General features: G+C 27.9%; 1 protein-coding gene across 1 annotated transcript; it reads left to right on the top strand.

Moving 5' to 3' along the window:
• Nucleotides 1–12,140: 12,140 nt before the first annotated feature.
• On the top strand, nucleotides 12,141–16,538 carry LOC114176513 (phosphatidylinositol/phosphatidylcholine transfer protein SFH13-like). The gene is made up of 14 exons (XM_028061576.2): nucleotides 12,141–12,407; nucleotides 12,509–12,779; nucleotides 12,857–12,956; nucleotides 13,788–14,054; nucleotides 14,207–14,284; nucleotides 14,367–14,471; nucleotides 14,560–14,609; nucleotides 14,689–14,788; nucleotides 14,859–14,954; nucleotides 15,065–15,178; nucleotides 15,268–15,424; nucleotides 15,573–15,958; nucleotides 16,037–16,126; nucleotides 16,228–16,538. The coding sequence occupies exons 1-14, from the start codon at nucleotides 12,401–12,403 to the stop codon at nucleotides 16,237–16,239; spliced, it is 1,833 nt and encodes a 610-aa protein (XP_027917377.1). The 5' UTR covers nucleotides 12,141–12,400; the 3' UTR covers nucleotides 16,240–16,538.
• The last annotated feature ends 217 nt before the right edge of the window (nucleotides 16,539–16,755 follow it).

The raw sequence follows: 16,755 nt of genomic DNA, 5'->3' as shown, positions 1-16,755 counted from the left end.
GCATAATTTTCATTTAAATTTTATTTCTTAAAAAAATAATTTAATATCCTTGTGAATCTTATTAGTTTTCTTCAATTGTTGGAGAAAATCTAATATGATAATCCAACCCCCATGTCTCTCTTTTTGTTTCAAACTTGTGATGTGAATGAATGCAGAAATGTAGGTATTATGAAGAAGTACATAGGAGAAAATCTAATATGATAATCCAACCCCCATCTCTTCCTTTACCTGTCTTTATAATGACAATTTTTTTGTACTTGAAAATAATTTGCGTAAACAGTTTTCCCATAATAAATTTTTTTCTTATAATAGTTTCTTAAAATCATTTTTGTGTGTTTTTTTTTTCATCGTCGGGAAGATTGAAGTTTTTTCATGAGTTTGTTTAAATTATATTTTTAATTTATAAATGTTTTTTTATGACATTATTCATTTCATACACAAATAACTAAAATTTGATATAATTGTTCTAGTCATTTTGAAGCAATTTTGAAAAGTACCTTTCAGAACCATGGAATAAAATGCTATCCAGGACAATAGGCGAAAACAGTCATTTTCAAAATTTTCATGTGCTTCCAAAATGATAACTATTTTCCATAAATAAGACAAGAAATAAAATTGTTGATTGTAATGATTCATTCAACAATACTAAGTAGCTAACAATATATGACCGTGAAAATAAAACAATAACTATTATTACTACGCCACTTGTAAATATAATATTTATTATAATATAATTGTTATGTGTTATTTAATAAGATAGAGTTGTGAGGTTCTTGAAGTAGAAGAGGTACACAATAGGATAGGGAGAGGGAAGGAGTAGAATAGGGTAAAAGAGGGAGAAAAGTATTTGAAGTAGATAATGAAAAGGGTATTTATGTAAGTTTAGGAGTGTATATAGCAAAACCCCGTAATTTTTTCAGGAGACAAGTTTTGTGGAGGGGTCCAAAAAGATGGACCCTAGGTGATTTGAATTTATTTAAACTGCATGTCTCCAAAAACCCCTTACCGACATTGGTTGAGACACAAACTTCAGAACAACCTACAAAATACAAAATCAATTCACACGTCAAAACAAAATAAATACCAAATCTGTTCACATGACTATCTAAGGTTGCCTTTTCTATACCTTATGTTTAAAATATCTAAACACTGATGATGATAAAAAATATAATAGTTATAAAAAAAAGAGTCATTATCAAAGGTAATACTAATACTTTTTAAATAAAAAATAAATTTACAATATTTTAGGCAAAATATATGTAGATAAAAATAAATTTACAATATTTTAGGCAAAATATAATTATAAAAGTGTTTAAAAAAAAAACATAACCTCAGAAGTCTCGTGACTCTGTATCTCTCTTCTTGAGTGTCAGACTTACCTTAGCATTATATCTGTAACACGCGGCGCTGTTCAGAGCTACATATTAACTTTTTACACCTACACTTATTTTAATGTATTAACGTGAATAATTAAAATAAGTTTAATATATTTTTAATTTTCATGAAATATGTGAGTTTTTATCTTAATTTTTTTTTTAATTTGGAACGATGATTCTCATTCTCTAATATTTATTTTAAGATAAAAAATTTAAAACATTAATCAAACTTAGGAGACATCACTTGTTAACATTTCGTCATCTCTAATTTGTTTAATACATAAAGTGTATTTGGAATGATGTTGAAAAATTGATTTTGGAGCAATGGATTGTTGAACGCATAACCTGATAATATTAACTTTTCTTTTCTGATAATATTAACTTTTTCTTTAATGTGAATTTTTTAGTTTAAAATTAATTTTAAAACCAAATATATCATGAATTTAGGTTGAAAAACCAATTACACGTCAATTCGACATGAAACCAAACACACTGATGAATAATCAATAAATGATTATCAGCGATCACATAAGTTGTATCTAAAAAATCATTATTTTCAAATTAAGAACAAAAAGTATAAGCATTTATTGTTATTTAATATAAGTTAAAAGTATATTTTAGTTTAATAAATTGTATGGACTTTTTTTGAGTTCTGATTCACAATCTGATCAATTATATTTTTGTGAAAAACATGTTTATACTAAATACTGAATAATGTTCTAACTAGAAGTATTTACAAGGAGGAAACACTTTATTATTCTTTCATTTTATGGTAATTAATGTTTAAAAAAATATTTTAAATATTATCTTTTAAGTTAACAATACAAATGCTTTTATATTAATAATTAATAATGCATTGAAATTAAATTCAAACATTTATGCTATTATTTTCTTAATTTGATTTAAAAAGCATTAGCAGTATAAGAAAAATATTTCTATATAATCATAATTTAATTCTTTTAAAATGATATAATCATAAAATATTATGATTTTAAATCGTGAACTTTTCTTATATTGATGATGGCTATGAAAAATATAGAAAATATAAGAATATAGCAATTAAAATCAGAATTTACTTTTTCAGGAATTAAATAATTAGTCCTTCCATATTTAACTGAAATACATTTATATTGTAAAAACAAAATTACATTCTCATGCAACAATAAAGAGTATCATGATTCAAAACTTCACTTTTTGAATAACTGGCATGAGACCCGTAAGCATAATTTTTTTTATTAAATTGAATAATATAATAATAATTATTACTATATTTAAATAATTAAGTTTATATATATATATATATAATAAATGTAATAATTGTTTTGAAAGGTTTAATAATTTAAAGAAATAAGTAAAATTTTATATTATTATATGGTAATATATATTAAAATATTGTTGATGTGAAAATTTTGAATATAAAATGTATAATTATATGAGGTCAATGTAAGTTATTTTGTCGGTAACTGTACTTTTAAAAATAGTAAATATGTAATGAATTTTTCACTAAATTAATAGTGTATCTCGTTTTTTTTTATTTTATTTCTATTCAGTACATCTCTAACTGCATTCCTCAGTTTTTTATTTTGGATCTGAACTTGCATCCCTTATTAGATATTTAGTTATATATAATTTTTATATAAATTAACAGAAGTACAGGCACATGTCTGTCAGTTTGTGTTTTCATTTATATCTTCTAAATAATACATCAATGAATTATGTATATATAAAAATAATTAAAAAAAGTAACATATAATGACAGAGGGAAAATAATTCGAGAGATTGAGGAGAAAAAAATAAAATAAAAAAGCTTATATATATATATATATATTTCTCTATTTATTCTTCTACAACATGATATATATATATATATATATATATATATATATATATATATATATATATATATATATATATATATATATATATATATATATATATATATATATATATATATATATATATATATATATATATATATATATATATATATATATATATATATATATATATATATATATATATATATATATATATATATATATATATATATATATATCATGTTGTAGAAGAATAAATAGAGAAAAAAATTTAAAACTATAAAATTCATATTTTATTTTTCATAGATTGTCCTTTTTACATATATTTTATGTTTCTTTTGTATTTTAATTGAATTAAGCATTTTTATTCAAAATTTTATTTTCATTTTTTCCTTCAAAAGATATCTCATTTATTTAACAATGTAAAACTATATAATTTATTTTTGAAAGATACATAAATTTATACAATTTTTTTTTTATATTCTAAAATTAATTTATTCATGAATTCTTTTTTAAAATACATTTAATTTATCTGTGAGTTAATTCACTTACGAAACAATTTTTCTATTTTTTTTAAAATAAATTTAGTTTGTGTGTATTATGAAAAAATAATTAAAATTCCTTTTATATGCTACAGGAATTTATAAAAGGTTTGTCCATATATAATAATTGTTTACTTTCATTTACGCAACAGATAGTTTGCACTAATCCTTTAAAAAATGTAAACCAGTAAAACATTTCGCTGCATTGCATTTTTCATATATTTAAAAAAATTATAAATCTGCATCATTATTCTTTAACTTTATTACTTGTAATCCTAACTTTAAAATTTTTAATTACTTAGAAAGTTAGAAACTAAAAAGTAATGTATTGCCAACACATCTATAATATTTTCTTTAGGTTTAATTATGTCTTTAGTTCTCGTTTTGGAGTCAAAATCTCAACTTGGTACCGAATTTTTAAAAATTTCAAATTGGTATTTTTATTTTTTTTCGTTAAAATGCCTTAAGTTTGCCCTTTCTGTTAAGTCCGGATTGACGTCATTAGAGGAAGTGTCACCAGTTCCTGATTTTTTTTACTTTTTTTTTTATTTTAATTTATTTTTTAATTTTTTTAAAAAAATCAAAAAAATTGTCACGTGTCAAGATGTTATCGTGTCGCGTGGCAGTGACAATGACACGTGTCACTTATGTCATTTCCAAAATCTCAATTTGGTCCCTTTATTTTAATTTTTGTTTCAAATTAGTCTATTTTTTATAAAAATTAGCAATTTTGTCCCTTCCCAAATTGAAATGAAATTTAATTTCTATACAAAAGTACAAAAATATTTCTATCAAAATTGATATTTCAAGTAAATATTTTTAACCAAATTAAGTTCATTTAATTAATATTTTACATTGAACTTTATTTAAAATTATTTTAAAGTTGTTAATAGCAAATAATGTTAATAGAAAAAAAAATTCATAAATTAACTAGTTCATGTAACAATAAAAAACATATAAATTTGAAATTTAAAAACAATTTTAAGTAAAGTTGGATGTGAAACGCAATTTTAAATAAACTTAGCTATTTTAAAAATATATAATAAAAACATCAAATTTAATAAAAATATTTGTATAAAATTTATATAAAAATTAATTTTTTGTTTTAATTTGGAGAGGGACGAAATTGGATTATTTTTACAAAAATAGGGACTAAATTGAGACAAATTAAAATACAGATACCAAATTGAGACTAAGGAAATAACACATGGCATAATGCTGACACCTGGTATTATCACTGCCACATCACTCTGTCACTGCCACGTGACACGACGACAGCTTTACACGTGGCATTTAAAAGAAAAAAAATCAAAAAACAAATAATCAAAAAAATCAAAAAATAGAGGAACTGACACGAGACACCCCAGCGTCAACTCAGACTTAACATAAAGGTCAAACTTGAGACGTTTTACCAAAAAAAGAACCAATTTGAGACTTTTAATAATTCGGGTACCAAATTGAGATTTTGATTCCAAAATGAAAACCAAAGCCATAATTAAACATTTTCTTTATTTGTTTTCAATAGCTAGCTCTCGTTGTACAAAAACAATTTTATATTCTTTATATTTTAATATTTATATTTAGAATTTATATATTTTAGTTCGCTTACCTAGACTTCTTTATTTTCATTCATTTTAAAATAACATATCATTAGTTAATGAAAGGAATTTGGTACCAAACATTTATTTTGGATATTGTGCTTAATTTAACAATGAAAATATATCCAAATAAGATAAAAAAGAGTGGATTTTGTGGCTTTGGTTATAAATCGAAATTTAAATTTATTTGGTTTTTATCAGAATCGAAGCATAATATTTTTTTCTTTTATTATTTTGAGTCTCCTCTTTCATTCAATGATTTATTTTTATTCATCTTCATTAACCTTTGTTTTCTTCATGATTTTTCTACCTTCATACACACAGAAAATAAAAACACGAGATATATCATCCTCATCTCTACATTGAGAACTAATAATCTCAATATGCAAAAAATAGAATAACCAAAAATCTCAATCAAGACCCACGTGGGTCACCTTTGGTGTTGTGTAGTCTTAACGAAAAACACAAACTCAACAAAAATGCAAGAAAACAAATCGAATAGGAAGTAAAAAAACTCACTCATTGTTCACTCGAAATTGAGTAGCGGCAACACCGTGGGTTCAACGACATTAGGTGGAGGTGTTCAAGAACAAAGAAGGAAGAATGAAGGAGGTGGGAGTGGCGAAGGAGGGAAGAAAGCAACTTCTGCATAAATGAAATGCTTAGAACAAATGTACAAAATAAGAAAAAATAACCTTAAACTGATGTTAAACACATTTATGCTTCGGTTTTAAAAATAACCAAAGCCTAAACCTCTCTCCACAAATTAAATAAAAAAATACCAATGACATGTTTGATATTAGTGAAAATTTTTAGACACCGATTCTTAGATAATTAAAGTCGAAATGTGTATATAATTCAATTTTTGTTAAAATCGAAACCTAAACATTCTCAATAATCTAAAAAATGTCACAACGTTTTCATAAGCTTCAATTTTTCTAAAACTAGACATAACAGACAAAGTGAAATAAGTTTTTTGCACTAGTGTATTTTAGTTCCTATAGTCTAAATTAACTAAAACTAAATTGAGTTTTAAAAAAACTAAAGCAATTGTATTCTTTTTTTTCGATTCACAATTTTAGTAGCCTCAATTGAAAACAAAGATAGTTGTTCTTTTATTTTTGAAAATTTCTATACTTTTATCTGATATTCTATTAATCTGTGTGTTTTGTTTTAATTCAATTGGCTTCTTAGTATATTTATCTAAGGCAGTATAAAAAATATTTAGTAAATTAAATTATAAATTTTATGAAAAAAATATATTCTAACATGCGCAAAATGAAAAGTTGAACGAAAATTGCGAATTTTTCCGGAGCAGGAAGATAGAATATCTCTAGATAATAAGATTAAACAAGTAAACTAAAATCGTATTTAAAAGTTAAAGAATAAAGGTGTAACTGTCTTTTTCTCTGATAGAATAAAACAAAACATAACCATGTAGATGAAGTTTAAGTTAAATTCATCTTGACTTAAAAAAAATAAAGTATATTTTTGAATTTTGATATGTAACAAATAAAATAGATTAGAAAGATAAATCCAAAAACAGGGATTTAAATTAATGGCTGTAAAATTTTGTTCACAAAAAGTGTATGTGTGATTTGTTGTGTGCAATAAATGATGTCAGTTGAGCCAAATTGAGAGTGACTACTAACTGCCACTTTCTCGGGTTTCGGGGGCAGACATTGCCATCCACAATGCAACCCACTCGACTTGTCCCTCTCTTTCACCATTTCACTTCCACCAAACAAACAACATCTTATCATATCCATCATCATCGTTCAAATAACCACTAATTAACCATAAAACAGTTTTCAGTTTAATGATGTTCAAACAGACAGATTCCATGTTCAAAACCAAACATCATGCATGTCAGTCTCATATTTCTGGGATGAAACCTGATGCAGCAGCATGCACATGCAGCAATCTTATCTCACATTACCAAAAGCCATGGAAAGGGAAAAGACAGAGTTGTGTTGGAGAGAATTGTTTGATTTAAAATTGCAATGTTGTGGTTGGCATTTTATGCATCTAGAATGTATGCAGTAAATTTGCGCCAGTTTGATGTCTACATTATTCTTGCGGCATTAAAGATGGTAATTGATATTGCGCTATCATGCGTGGGGACTCCCAACTTTCACTTTCTGCGATTCACCTTTTATACTGTAGCCCCAGAATCATATCAGGAATGCCACACCCAGACAAATCATCGTTTTTTTTCTCTTCTTCCTACTTATTCTATTCTAACCACCTCACAAAAACACACCTGTCTTTGTTGTTTAGTTCAATGGAATATGTTCTGGTTTTTCGAGAACCAAACAGCCAGAAAATATACTTTATATAAAACTTTTCGATTCTCCTCTTAAATTGAAAAAAAAAAAGGTTGTGTGGAAGAACTTGTCGTTCCCGTTTGGAGAGAGGGTGTCACGTTCTGTGGGGAAAAGTGATAGCGATACCTTGTATTACCTGACTAGCATTAATGGTGCTTTTCGCAGCATGCAAGTGAAGAGGTCAAATTCCGTTTTCATAAATGTCTCATCAATGCTTCAGAAACCATGCAGTATTCAAGTGTTACTGTGATAGAACAAGACTGAATTTCAACAACATGTGATCTAGTTATGTGTGATTATCACCACTCGTGAAAAAAAAAAAAACCTTGTGTTGGCTTGGGAACAGTGAAACCAATTTATAAAGTGAAATTTGAACTTGTCTTAGAAAAGTGATAAACCTTGGTTTCATGGTGGATGAATTTAGGTGGAACGAGAACACGAATAGAGATAAAAGCTAATTGATGATGTAATGATGATTTAGTAAAAATATGTTAAAGTACTGGTTTATAATTTTTTTAACCAACAAAGACGTAAATTTGTCATTTTTTTCATCCCTTCTCACGAAGAAAAGTCAAAAAGACAGAAACCTTTTTTTTTTCTTACAGGTCTTGTTTGCTTCGTAACTTGCATAGGGCATTGTGTGTTCAACTTGTTTTGCTTCACGATGATGTTCAAAGATCATTTTCCCTACTAGTAATATAATTGATATTTTGAAAAAAAATGTTTTAATCAAGTTAAACATTATTTATTTTTAAGAAATTCAAATCCTGATACTCAAGAACTAAATTTTGAAATTTGTTTAAAAAAATTAACCTCTTATACAATAAATATTTTTCATACACATATGAAATTCAAATATTATGACTACGATCATTTGGTTTAATCTTCGTTTCCAGTGAACATAGAAGTTAGAATATTCTGCTCCACAATTAATGTTTTTAGTGTCTCTAAAAATGTGTTAAAAGTGCAAAATTGAAAATCCATCTTGTTTCCAGAACTAGATATTCAAAAACGAAGTAATTTTTTTTGAAAAATAGCAGAATTTAGGTACTCTAAATAGAAAAAAAAAAAGGTGAAAGAAAAGAAAAATGATAAGATAGGAAAAGACATTGGAGGTGGGGGAAAGTGGTGACATATAAGGGCAAAGGAAGATAAGACATGACACGAGGCTTGAAAGTTGTAATATCACATAATCATTATTTCAGTAACAATTACCCATCTAACTTTTCTTCTGCTGTAACTTAGTAGTCTAAGCTTCTTCCCCAACCTTCCATCTACCAAAGATCTATTTCTTAATTATAATAGATTGTTTATGACGCGTGTGCATGATTGAAAAGTTGTTTTAATTAGAATTGAGCATAAAACAATTAATCCAAGTTCTAACATCTAGGGTTTTTTTTTTTTGGGAAGAAGTCATATATGTGTTGAGGTTTGTTCATATAGGTGGTGGGTGATTTTCTCTTAATTGATGTTTTGTTGTCGTGTCACTGAAAGAAACAACCAAGGTTCTATTTGAATTGAATAATGAAAAGGAAGAGAGTAAAACAAATAGAAATAAGATAGTTTCGATTAGATGAAGATATAATGAGTAAAAAAGTGAGATAAATTTATTTATTATTAATAAATATATTTTATTTAATATGAATATTTTATAATTAATTCATAATGTAATTTAGTCACTTGTATTGAAAAAAAATTGATTATGTTAATTTACACATATTTCTTTTTTATTTTGTAAACCTTGCATTTCCCGTAAATTCTATTTAAAGTAAACTCAATTTTACACTTTATTTTGTTTTAATTACTCTTTCATTCTTCTAGAAAAGAGATCTTGAAAATGGGATTATAAAGACGCATTTGTTCTTCTAGAACTGCAAAATTGAGAAAAAGGTGTGGATTAATGAGTATCTTTTCTTTGAAAACTGTTTTAATAAATAACTATTTAAATAATTATGTGATGTTAATTTAAATAAATATTAAAAATAAATAATGACTATTAGCTTTACGGGTATTGACAAAAATAAATTAGTATCGATTATTAAATAAACACTAATTAAAATAAATTAGTATTGATTTAACATTTATAGAAATTAAATTAAATATTAAAAATAAATAAAATTGATGTGAGTTAAATAAACACTAACTAAAATAAATATTAAAAATAGATAAGTTTGACTTTTTATTTATATTTATTTTAGTTAATATCGATCAAATCAATACTTTATAATATATATTATAAATTTATGTGTGGGTGAAAATGAATATAAATTACATATTACTTTTAATTTAATTTAAATTTAAAAATGATTCTCACTTATAATTTCCTTTTATCATTATATAAATTTCATCACACTCATCGTTTTTATTCATATTCATAAATCTAATTACACTCACTTTTTTAATCCACACTTATCTCATTCACACTCATCTCTTTCTTCCACACACATCTTCATTGGCATTTTTTTTTCTCATCTTTTTTATCCACATTCTTTTCCTTATCTTCTTCATCCATAATCTTGTCTTCATCTCATTCATTCATACCCATCTCTTTCACTTACATTCACATCATTCATACACATTCATCTACAATTATCTCCTTCATTTATTATAATTTTTTTTTCATTTATATTTGTTGAATATGGAGACTTTCCACTAGATTTTTTTTAAGTTACTATTATTAGCATTCTCCAATCAAAATTAAACTAACATTAAAATTATATTTATTAAGTGTCGGAAAAATCAACTTTAAATTAAATAAATTTATAAATACAAACATATTAATGTCGGTCAGACTAATGCTAAATTGCTTTTATTTAAAAATTAATGATAAATTAGAGTTGACTAAGTCAATCCTACTTAGAGTTGACCCTTCAAAGTTGACGCTAATCAATTAGTATCCGTTATTTTAGAGTCACATACGTGCACGATGTAAATCTGACACTAATAATTATTTAGCAAGGTTTGTACTTGTTAACATAAACTTTTGGCTCACGCTACATCCATCTTTTTTATAGCACATTTACAAGCACATAGTAACTTTGAAAATTGTATACATTGTCTTTGCGTAGTTTATTCCATGTATATAAATATATTTTATGATTGCAATGTTGTAATGAGTGCAACTACATTTTCTTATTTAGGGATGACAAAATGGACACAACCCGATATGCCAACCCGTCAGTCTATTTAAAAAAATTGGAATAGGATAGAGTTTTCAACCTGCGAACCCGATTTAGTCCAACCCATCCATCCCATGAACTTGACGGACTAACCCACGGTCCGACTGTTTTGTTAAAAAAAAGTTGAGCATGGAGGTCTAATGTAATGCATTTTAGATTGAATTGAAATTAAATAATTTATACTATTTGGTTTAAATAATTTTTTTTGAATTTATAGAAAAAAAGAAGTCTTGATGTTACTAAAATGAAGGAGAGAAAAAAGGAAACCACAATAACTCATATAATCAATTGTGAGTATTTTTTATTTATTTTAGTTCTCTTTTGTTATTATTAGTGTTATTATAATAATAATAATAATAACAATTAAAAATAACATTTATATTTGAAAATATTAATAAATACAGTAAATAATATTTATTTCCAACAATTTTTACCTCTTTCGTTTGTTTCTTTCTTTTGTTTCTTCAAGTCCATTTTTTTAACACGGATCATTAATGATACTTTTCTACGTTGAAATGATTGATCTTTTCGTAAACATTTTAATCTAAAAATAATTAATTCCAAGAGGCATTATTAATTGTCACTCATAAAAACGAATAAATAAAATATTTACTGTAAAACTTCCAAACATGAAAAAAAGCAATTGTAAAATTAATGTCTCTAAAAATATTATGACCGTATTTATTTATATTAGATGAAAACCGTGTTCGTTATGAAAATGTATATAATTTTTATACGTTATTACAATAAAATCATTAAATATCAATTAATATTAAAAACAAAAAATTAATTAGCCAATTAATATAAATATTAATTTACAAACTAAGAATTATAGGTATATAAATAATCTCTAGCAAGAATTTACATTAATTTCTAATATTATCTTCTAAGATTTTAATTAACAATAAATTAATATTTAAATTGACATTTAAATCCATTACTATAATTACTAACTGCTTTTTATCTTTAAAGTTAATTGTTATTTAATAATTTTGTTTACATGTTCAATTAAAAAAATATGAATAAATTATTTGAATAAGTAAGACATTTATTGTTATTTATAATACACATAAAATACTAATTTTTATTTATTTATATTAGATATAAGTTTATTTTATCAAAAATTAATTTCTTTTACTTTTGTAGGAGGATTGTGAACTAGAAATTAATTTTTAAAGTGTTGAAACTTGAAAGATTGGATCTCTACCATTGCATGCTTGTTTTCCACACGTGTCAACTTATAGATGTGCAGTGTCTATACTGTGCTATGCGCAGCAGCGTGCTGGTCTACACATCCATCCATCACATTATTTTTTTTCTCTCTTTCTCTTTCTCTTTCTTTCTCCCCACAACAACAAAAAAAAAACCTCATATATTCTTCCGGTGAGATCCACAACCTCAACACACACATTGTCGTTTGTCATTAAATGTTGTCCTTTTAATTGCTCCTATGTATGCATGAACCTGCCAACATTTATACAAACACCACTCTCATTATTAACTTTCTCTTCTCTTTTCTCATAACTCTATATCCTTCCTTTTCCATCTTCAACACTAGCAGATGTCAGGTATGCAAATGCAACTCAACTCAACTCCAATTTTGTTCCTTTTTCGTTTTGTATTTCGTTAAGTTACAATTTTTTTTTATGTGGGTTGTTGTTGTTGAAAGGGGTGGAAGAAGGAGGTGGTGTTGAAGCTGAGAATTGGGAAGAGGAGAGAAGAAGGTCCAGAATTGGAAGCTTGAAGAAGAAGGCCATAAACGCGTCTTCCAGATTCACGCACTCGCTTAAGAAACGAGGGAAGAGGAAGATAGACTTCAGGGTTCCCATTGAGGATGTGAGAGACGCGAAAGAGGAATCTGCGGTGCAGGAATTGCGTCAGAGACTGCTGCAGAAGGGATTCATGCCTCCCACCCATGATGATTATCATGCATTGTTAAGGTCTTTTTCTTTTCTTTTCTTTTCTTTTTGATTACTTTCTCTCTCTTCTTCTGAATGGGCATTTTGGTCGGTGGTAGGTTTCTTAAAGCAAGAGACTTTAACATTGAGAAGACAATGCAGATGTGGGAAGAAATGCTAATTTGGAGAAAAGAATTTGGAACTGACGCCATCCTTCAGGTAATTTATTGAGGGTTTGACTATTCTACTAGATAAGGATTTTTAATACAGTACTGAAAATCAATAAATGATTTATAGTTCAACGTTCAGGGCTAGGTAGAAAGTTGTTTCAACCTTCAACATAGTTCATGGGTTAGACTTTTGTGCTGGTGTAAATATTTTATTTTGAAAAAAGTTTTGTGCTTTACAATAAATATTTAAAACAAATCTATTTGGGTGGACCAACCTCAGTTCGTTCTTTCTATTTTTAATCTTTCTTATAATTTCTTAATAAGGACTATGATTAGCGAAGTGGGATTCATGAATTCAGCGGCTTTGAGATGATTAAGGTGGCGTTTAATTGTGCGGCGGATTGGTTCGGTGGTTTTGTTTGTTTTTGCTTGTGGGTGTCGGTTAACTATTTATTGGCTACCAGTTATGTATTGGTCCACACTTCTATTGTCAGAATCAACAATTAATAGTTATTTCACTCTAAAATTGAAGAAATGATTAATTTTCTCTGCATTTTCTGAAGAAACTTCAATTAAAATTTTTTGACACAGGTAAATTGGTAGATGTTTATGATATTAATTTTGATTACTCAAACTATAGCCTGTTCACATTACAGACTGGCACCCTATCCGTGAGTTTGACTTCCCAGGTTTGGATAATGCAAGGGGATCTAAGTTGTATCTTTAAATAAAATTAGTTGTGTTAATTTTTCTTAAATCAGATTGGTACAATTGTGTGATGTTTGTATATTTCAGAACAAGCATGTGTTCTGAATCAGGATAATGCAGTATCGAAACATGACTTAGTTGGTTGAGCCTAATGGTGTTCTGATATTTGAAGGATTTTGAATTTGAAGAGCTGGAAGAAGTGTTGCAGCATTACCCTCAAGGGTATCATGGAGTTGATAAGGAAGGTAGACCAGTTTACATTGAAAGGCTTGGGAAAGCTCATCCAAGTAGGTTGATGCGTATCACCACAATAGATAGATATTTGAAATATCATGTCCAAGAGTTCGAGAGGGCTCTGCAAGAAAAATTTCCAGCATGTTCCATTGCAGCCAAAAGAAGGATTTCATCAACCACAACAATTTTGGACGTACAGGGCTTGGTAAGTTGCATTGTATCACTCAAGTTTTTTCTGAAATTATGTGCCTCAAGTTGTATAGTTTGTTGTCCATAATCAGCTATTTCTCAATTTCACTATCTTCCTCGTTTTCAGTACATTTTTCAGTTTTTAACTTGATAATGTTTGTAATACAGGGAATAAAAAATTTCTCTCCTACTGCTGCAAGTCTATTAGCTGCCATAGCAAAAATAGACAACAGTTACTATCCTGAGGTTTTCATCCTTCCCTTTTCCAAAGCAATTTGTTTTCCACTCATCTTCCTGTGTGCATAAAAATCATCAACATTCATTGCAGACATTACATCGAATGTATATCATCAATGCTGGTCTCGGCTTTAAGAAGATGCTTTGGCCTGCTGCACAGAAATTTCTTGATGCGAAAACCATTGCAAAGATACAGGTGAAGGGATAGCTTTTGGCTGGTGGCATTTCATATTCCTTTTCATAAAGTCATACTGATGATAATATGTACCAACCTAAATTTGCAGGTTCTGGAACCTAAGTCTACATGTAAATTACTGGATATCATTGACTCTAGGTATGCACTTCTCATACTACCTTATAATTTCTAATCAAATTGTTGTCTAATAATGTATGATTTATAAATATGTATACAGCCAGTTGCCAGAAATTTTAGGTGGGTCATGTACATGTCCTGGAGAAGGTGGATGTCTTAGATCTAGTAAAGGGCCATGGAATGATCCTGATATCATGAAGGTAATGTTGCTTTGCTATCTCTTGCTTTTGTGTATTTTTTGGGACACTAATTTAGGTGTTCTGATTTTAGGTGGTTCATAATGTGGAGGGAACATCTGTGAGAGAAAACACCCAAATGTCCAATGAACATCAGAATTCAGATTCTTTCTGGATACGCTCCCAGAAGGCAAGTCTCAATCTTCTTGACATGGATGGTTAGGATTTCATATATAGTTCCTGTATATATTATTTACTGCTAAAATTATATGTTTTTGACTTCCTTTTCTCATCTTCCAGGGACAGTGCAGCGATACATCAACTGCAGATTCTGGGTCAGATCTTGAGGATTCTTTTTCCTCCATCAGTCAAAGCAGATTCACTTTTCCTCGTTTAGCTCCAGTTCATGAAGAAGTTAGTTCCCTAACCTAACCTAGTCTAATACATGCTTCTAACCCTTGTTTTAGAGCCTTTAATCATTCAGAAGACTAACTCGTCTGTAGGTTAGAGTAGCAGATAACTTCTACAGTTGTTGTGATGATAGAGCTTCTGCAGCTGAGAAAGTGCTCGAAAGTGATGAGTTCCACATTACTCGGGGCCAATCACTGCAAAATGATGATACAGCGAACACTTCTTGTATGGAAAATGCAGAAGATGCAGGTATTTTAGTTGATATTATTGGAGCATTTGTGTGTTTTTATATATATTATGTGGAAACCAAGTTGTAAACATTTGTGCATGTCCATTTCACTAGTAAGTGCATCAGTATTTTCCTTAACAGCTTTACCAAAGTTCATACTTTTTACAGGTACTTCAGTCAGAAGTTGGTTCAGCTTTGTTAAGGAAAAAGTGGAGCAAACAAATATCTTAAATGTGTCGAGGGTGCTTATCTACTTTTTGGAAAGATTGGTGATGTTCTTCCGCAGTTTAAGATTAGAATTTTGGAGAACACAGAACAATATTTACCCTTCTGTTGCCATGGAGCATGAAAACAAAAACCTCACAGAAGCTGGTGAAACACTCTCTGAACGAAATCATATTCTTCAATGTACTCAACGTCTTGAGATATTGGAAAAAACATTTGGGGAACTTAGCCACAAACCTGCTGGCATACCTTTGGAGAAGGAGCAAATGCTTATGAGTTCCTTGGATAGAATTAAAAGTGTTGAGTTTGACCTTGAAAAGACTAAGAGGGTATTTCTTCATGCTTTCATCAGTTTTCTGTTAACTGTTCTAACTTCATAGTATTTATAATTTGTGCTATTACTGCAGGTGCTTCATGCTACAGTGATGAAGCAGTTTGAGATTGCAGAGCTGGTGGAGAATTTGAGGGCATCAAAGAGTCAAGTAAATTGCTTTTCGGTAATATTTTACATTCCAACATTTTATATGTTCCAATATTTTATAACAACTAACTACAAAATTTTCAGACAAATGATTTGATTATGTTATTTTAATGATAGGTCCATATATGAAAAACACAATGATGCTGTTAGTTGAATATTATGAAGCTTCTGGGAAAAAATTGTTCATCTTGAATCATCGAGCAATTGTATGAGGCATTGGCATGAATAAACTTTGTAATTAGCTTTAAGATTAATGGGTAGTGATGTCAAGACTTTTCTGTTGTAGTCTTTAACAAGACATCTACATGATTAGATAGAGAGTAAGCATGAACAGAATTTTGTTGGTGATTTGGTATTTCCTGCCAAAATTTTCCTTTCAAATCTGTTCTATTTATATATAAAAAATCATTAAAATTTATTTGATACCATTTATCATTTAGTCATCTTATATTTGCAATTTTTGTACCCAACTAATCCCATTCCCCAAAATATTATTATAAGTTGAAAAAAATTAGTAAATTTTGAATATTTGATTGGGTGTTAAATGCTAGGTTGATTGTGTTGGAAATAATTCAAGTGTGAATGTTCATAACACTATTTTTTTTTTCTTCTCATTTTCATATGATATATTTCCCTTCGGGTGTA

The sequence above is a fragment of the Vigna unguiculata genome, chromosome 3 (assembly GCF_037176805.1).
Source record: "Vigna unguiculata cultivar grain cowpea cultivar isolate G323 ecotype 2 chromosome 3, ASM3717680v1, whole genome shotgun sequence".
Lineage (NCBI taxonomy): Eukaryota > Viridiplantae > Streptophyta > Magnoliopsida > Fabales > Fabaceae > Vigna > Vigna unguiculata.
This window is presented reverse-complemented; position numbering and strand designations above follow the sequence as displayed.